At 36.4% G+C, this 6,132-nt stretch overlaps 1 protein-coding gene across 1 annotated transcript in view; it reads right to left on the minus strand.

Moving 5' to 3' along the window:
• LOC146989323 (NACHT domain- and WD repeat-containing protein 1-like) overlaps positions 1-653 on the minus strand; it is a 251,819-nt gene extending 251,166 nt beyond the window's left edge. The window contains exon 1 of the mRNA XM_085773192.1: positions 588-653. Coding sequence (XP_085629318.1) covers positions 588-621 — 34 coding nt within the window. The 5' untranslated portion in view covers positions 622-653. The remainder of the gene's footprint in view (positions 1-587) is intronic.
• Between the last annotated feature and the right edge of the window lie 5,479 nt (positions 654-6,132).

Raw genomic sequence — 6,132 nt, forward strand, 5'->3', positions numbered from 1 at the left:
AGTTTATTAATCCAGATTAAACATTTAGAACTGTGTTTATAAACTAGATTAGTACCAGAGAAGGAAGAAAGCTTCATTTAAGAAACAAACAATTCACTTCCTATTGGCCCAAATGAGCAATGCATAATTCCACATACTTTTTACATCACTTTTGTTTTTCTCTCTCTCTTTTTCTAATTGTTTTGTTTTGACTGAATTTATGTTGAATGTTTATCTTTATAAATTTATGTTGAATGCTTATCTTAACAAATGTATGTCAAATGTTTATTCTGAATTTTCACACAATATTGATTTTGTCTTTTTTAATTGTTTTATGTTGTTTTTTCATTCTGTAAATTACATTTATGTTGAATGTTTGTCTTTTGGAGGACCACTCGACAAGCCCTTAGGGGTTTTTTTGGTTTCTCCAGCACATTTTCTTTATCTACTGTATAGCCTACTTTTGTTGTTGTCGTTCCACTTTTTAATATGCTGTTTTATTCATCTTTTATGTGCTGAATAAAAATACAAAAAAAAAATACAATGATTTAACTCGTGTTTTTTGAGTATTTACTGTTTTCTAACGATGATGATGATGATGATCTGACCTGTGAACGTGGAGCTGATGAAGACCCGGATCATGTTGGAGCTGGTCTCGGTCCTCTGAGCTCCATCTGTCCAGCCGAGACCTTCACCTCCTCCTCTTCCTCCTCCTCCTCTTCCTCCTGCTGCTGCTGCTGGATGCTCCTCCATCCTCTCTGCTCTCTTCTCCTTCTTCTTCCTCCTCTTCTTTCTGTCTGAGCTTCCCTCCCTCAGCTGCTCCTAGCCGGTGTCTTCCCCTCCGAGACGTTCCTCCAGGACGACCGCTCGTCCCACGTGGCAGCTGGAAAAGCTCTGTAGCACCGAGCTCAACGACTCCTCTAGAGGACACATTAACCTGATGCTTCTTAATGCTTCTATTATTGTTCTTTTAGCCCTGACTGCACTTTATATGTTTATATTATTATATCTATCTGTGCCTTTTTAACGTATGGTAAGGTATGGCTGTGCTGCTGCTGGAGCCTCAGTTTCCCTGAGGGTAACCTCCACTCTATCTATCTATCTATCTATCTATCTATCTATCTATCTATCTATCTATCTATCTATCTAGGTATCTAGGTATCTATCTATCTAGGTATCTATCTATCTATCTATCTATCTATCTATCTATCTATCTATCTATCTATCTATCTATCTATGTATCTATCTAGGTATCTATCTATCTATCTATGTAGGTATCTATCTATCGATCTATCGATCTATCTATCTAGGTATCTATCTATCTATCTATCTATCTATCTATCTATCTATCTATCTATCTATCTATCTATGTATCTATCTATCTATCTATGTATCTATCTATCTATCTATCTATCTATGTATCTATCTATCTATCTATCTAGGTATCTATCTATCTATCTATGTATCTATCTATCTATCTATCTATCTATCTATCTATCTATCTATCTATCTATCTATCTATCTATCTATCTATCTATCCATCATTGTGTAATCAGTATTGTATTGAAGCCCCGACATGAGAAATTGTCCCGAAAAAAAACTAAATAAGTCTATATTTCAAGCTTGTTTTGTAGCGGAAGCTTCTCGAAGCTCCTCTTCCCGGTTCGTCAAATTTGAATGAACCAGGGTCCGTCCTCTTCCCAGTTTGTCCGAGGGTGAGTAGATAATGAGTGAAATTTCAATTTTGGGTGAACTATCCTTTTAAACACATTAACAGACACTTACAGTTACAGAACACAGTGAATTCCTGTTATTTTTCTTCGATTTTAAAAGATCTATTTCATCATTTTATTTTTTTTCTTAAATGTTTTTTGTGTCCTTTGTAATGTTTTAATGCTTTATGCTTTATTTAATGCTGCAAACTTTGTCCCGGTCCGACATGTTTGTGGTTATTCCGTCTCGACTACATGGGAGAATCTGAATTCCGAGTCCTCTTGAACGCAGCATCAGCACAGTGAATTACTCTGACTACACCGGGGACCTAGTTCACCTGAGACCGGAGCTGCAGCTGTTAGAGAAGCAGCGTGTTAATTACACCGAGGGTGACGAGGAGAATAACGAAGCTACGGAGAGATGGAGGGAGGACACCTGCTGCCACACGGAGAGAGAGACAGTGACGAGGAGAAAAACACCTGCAGCTTCACCATCATCATCATCATCATCATCATCACACAGGGGGAATCGGCTGCAAGTCTGTCTGTCTGTCTGTCTGGGCCTCGGAAACTACAGGCCAGTGCTCACTGATAATAAACAGATAAGAGGTTTAAAGGGTTTATAGTTCACTCAAAATTGAAATTTCGGAGCTCACTTTTCTTTGTCCAAAAAGACACACCAAAAAACATCCAAATACCCAGGGCCGGCCCCCTGGCATAAACCCTCTATGTGGTTGTTTAGGGCCACAGCCGTTAGGTGGGGGGCCACATGATCAGAAAGGTACCGGGGTTCATCAAGTCATTTAAACATCCTGAGGTCTGCACGTGCAGCTATGAGCTTTATATGTAATGTGAAGTCAATATTCAGCTTCTTTTATCTCACATTTGAGACATTTGGTGAAAATAGAACGGCAGAATGACAACATTTGTGCCCAAAAAGCAATTTCATTTTAGACTTGTTTTGTATTCATATCCTATTTCAAGCACCAAAACAGTTCATTCTCATGACTGAAGGAGTGTTTTCACAAGGGATTTGAATTTTTTTTGAAAAAGCAGACCTCAAATTTCCAGCATTTGTCCTAAATTATTTCTTTCTACAGTGTTCTAGGACAAACTGGCCTCAGTGTGCTTACAGCGGAGGTTCTAATATTTAGACATAAAACACTTCAATTTATCTTAAAAAGATAAATTTAAGAAAATATGTAAAAGTTGAGAAAATGTCCTCAAACCTCAGAGGGCATAAACACGTCTGTATTCAGTTTTAACCAGTGATTTGGTGTTTGTGCTTAGAGTGCAGGGCCACAAACAAAAATCTTGTTTAGGGGGCCACCAACATCCTAGGGCCGGCCCTGCAAATACCTCCATGCTGCTCGTCTGTAATGTCCGTCTTGTATTGAAGCCCCGACATGAGAAATTGTTCCGCCGGTCAGTGCAAATCACGCACAGGAAGAGCAGTGAACTGAGACACTGGAAGCTTCCGCTACAAACAAGCTTGAAATATAGACTTTTAAAAAAATTTCGGAACAATTTCGCATGTCGGGGCTTCAATACAAGACGGACATTACATACGAGCAGCATGGAGGTATTTGGATGTTTTTTGGTGTGTCTTTTTGTTACGAAGACAGTTGGTATCCATTTGCAACCGTCATATGGACATGCACTGCTACGCCGAGACCCCCTGTAACTCAGAGAAGCCACGGAGGACTCTGAAACTTCTCCCAGCCCTTAGTCCACATGAGGGGGAGGAGGAGATAATTGGGGAAATTTTCAATTTTGGGTGAACCATCCCTTTAATATTAACCCTTGTGCATCCCTTTAAAAAAGTGTTACATTACCCTTTTTCAGTTTTTAGGTTGCCTTTAACATCTGGCCAGGGACAACTCTGGCTCACTTACAGTTTCTTTTAAATACTGTTGATTAGTGTCGCATTGTCCCTGTTAAATAACCCAATACATTTAATCAAATTCTGATTAAATTTAATCAATTAAAAATGTAAATTGACACAGGAACTCTACGGGAGGTTTGGACAACAACTCCATGGAAGTGTACAGTAGTTTTTCATGTGGTGACGTGTTGTTTTGCTGATGAGACCTTGAGCAGAAGCAGCTTTGTCTCTTGTCAACAGTTTCACCCTCAGGCTGTTTTTTTCTTTTTAAGGCGGAGCTGTTGACCGACCTGCAGCTCTCTCTCCGAGGACGTTACATCATTACACAAACACAACCTGTGTACCTGCCGACACAGCCTTCAAAATAAAGGTAGATGTTTGTGTTAAAGCTCCTTCAGAATAAAAGGTAGATGTTTGTGTTAAAGCTCCTTCAGAATAAAGGTAGATGTTTGTGTTAAAGCCCCTTCAAAATAAAGGTAGATGTTTGTGTTAAAGCTCCTTCAGAATAAAGGTAGATGTTTGTGTTAAAGCTCCTTCAAAATAAAAGGTAGAAGTGTGTGTTAAAGCTCCTTCAAAATAAAGGTAGATGTTTGTATTAAAGCTCCTTCAGAATAAAGGTAGATGTTTGTGTTAAAGCTCCTTCAAAATAAAGGTAGATGTTTGTATTAAAGCTCCTTCAGAATAAAGGTAGATGTTTGTGTTAAAGCTCCTTCAAAATAAAGGTAGATGTTTGTGTTAAAGCTCCTTCAAAATAAAGGTAGATGTTTGTGTTAAAGCTCTTTCAAAATAAAGGTAGATGTTGGTGTTAAAGCTCTTTCAAAATAAAGGTAGATGTTTGTGTTAAAGCTCCTTCAAAATAAAGGTAGATGTTTGTGTTAAAGCTCCTTCAAAATAAAGGTAGATGTTTGTGTTAAAGCTCCTTCAAAATAAAGGTAGATGTTTGTGTTAAAGCTCTTTCAAAATAAAGGTAGATGTTGGTGTTAAAGCTCTTTCAAAATAAAGGTAGATGTTTGTGTTAAAGCTCCTTCAAAATAAAGGTAGATGTTTGTGTTAAAGCTCCTTCAAAATAAAGGTAGATGTTTGTGTTAAAGCTCCTTCAAAATAAAGGTAGATGTTTGTGTTAAAGCTCCTTCAAAATAAAGGTAGATGTTTGTGTTAAAGCTCCTTCAGAATAAAGGTAGATGTTTGTGTTAAAGCTCCTTCAAAATAAAGGTAGATGTTTGTGTTAAAGCTCCTTCAAAATAAAAGGTAGATGTTTGTATTAAAGCTCCATACAGTATAAAGGTAGATGTTTGTGTTAATCCTCCTTCAAAATAAAGGTAGATGTTTGTGTTAAAGCTCCTTCAGAATAAAGGTAGATGTTTGTGTTAAAGCCCCTTCAAAATAAAGGTAGATGTTTGTGTTAAAGCTCCTTCAGAATAAAGGTAGATGTTTGTGTTAAAGCTCCTTCAGAATAAAGGTAGATGTTTGTGTTAAAGCCCCTTCAAAATAAAGGTAGATGTTTGTGTTAAAGCTACTTCAGAATAAAGGTAGATGTTTGTATTAAAGCTCCTTCAAAATAAAAGGTAGATGTTTGTGTTAAAGCTCCTTCAGAATAAAGGTAGAAGTGTGTGTTAAAGCTCCTTCAAAATAAAAGGTAGAAGTGTGTGTTAAAGCTCCTTCAAAATAAAGGTAGATGTTTGTATTAAAGCTCCTTCAGAATAAAGGTAGATGTTTGTGTTAAAGCTCCTTCAAAATAAAGGTAGATGTTTGTGTTAAAGCTCCTTCAAAATAAAGGTAGATGTTTGTGTTAAAGCTCTTTCAAAATAAAGGTAGATGTTGGTGTTAAAGCTCTTTCAAAATAAAGGTAGATGTTTGTGTTAAAGCTCCTTCAAAATAAAGGTAGATGTTTGTGTTAAAGCTCCTTCAAAATAAAGGTAGATGTTTGTGTTAAAGCTCCTTCAAAATAAAGGTAGATGTTTGTGTTAAAGCTCCTTCAAAATAAAGGTAGATGTTTGTGTTAAAGCTCCTTCAAAATAAAAGGTAGATGTTTGTATTAAAGCTCCTTCAAAATAAAGGTAGATGTTGGTGTTAAAGCTCTTTCAAAATAAAGGTAGATGTCTGTGTTAAAGTTCTTTCAAAATAAAGGTAGATGTTTGTGTTAAAGCTCCTTCAAAATAAAAGGTAGATGTTTGTGTTAAAGCTCCTTCAAAATAAAGGTAGATATTTGTGTTAAAGCTCCTTCAAAATAAAGGTAGATGTTTGTGTTAATCCTCCTTCAAAATAAAGGTAGATGTTTGTATTAAAGCTCCTTCAAAATAAAGGTAGATGTTTGTATTAAAGCTCCTTCAAAATAAGGGTAGATGTTTGTGTTAAAGCTCCTTCAAAATAAGTGTTTTATTCTGAAATCTGCTCTGTTTTTTATTGGATCTCTTTAGAAAGGCAGAGATGGTTTTTAGATCTTATAATAAATAAATAAAATAAATAAATATTATATGACAGAGCTGTATAGAGCAGAAATGAAGTGGTGAGTGTCGAGGTCACATGATATATATATATATTTTTTTTTTTTCCCCG

The sequence above is a fragment of the Trachurus japonicus genome, chromosome 4 (assembly GCF_045865225.1).
Source record: "Trachurus japonicus isolate A0001 chromosome 4, Traja_1.0".
Taxonomy (NCBI): domain Eukaryota; kingdom Metazoa; phylum Chordata; class Actinopteri; order Carangiformes; family Carangidae; genus Trachurus; species Trachurus japonicus.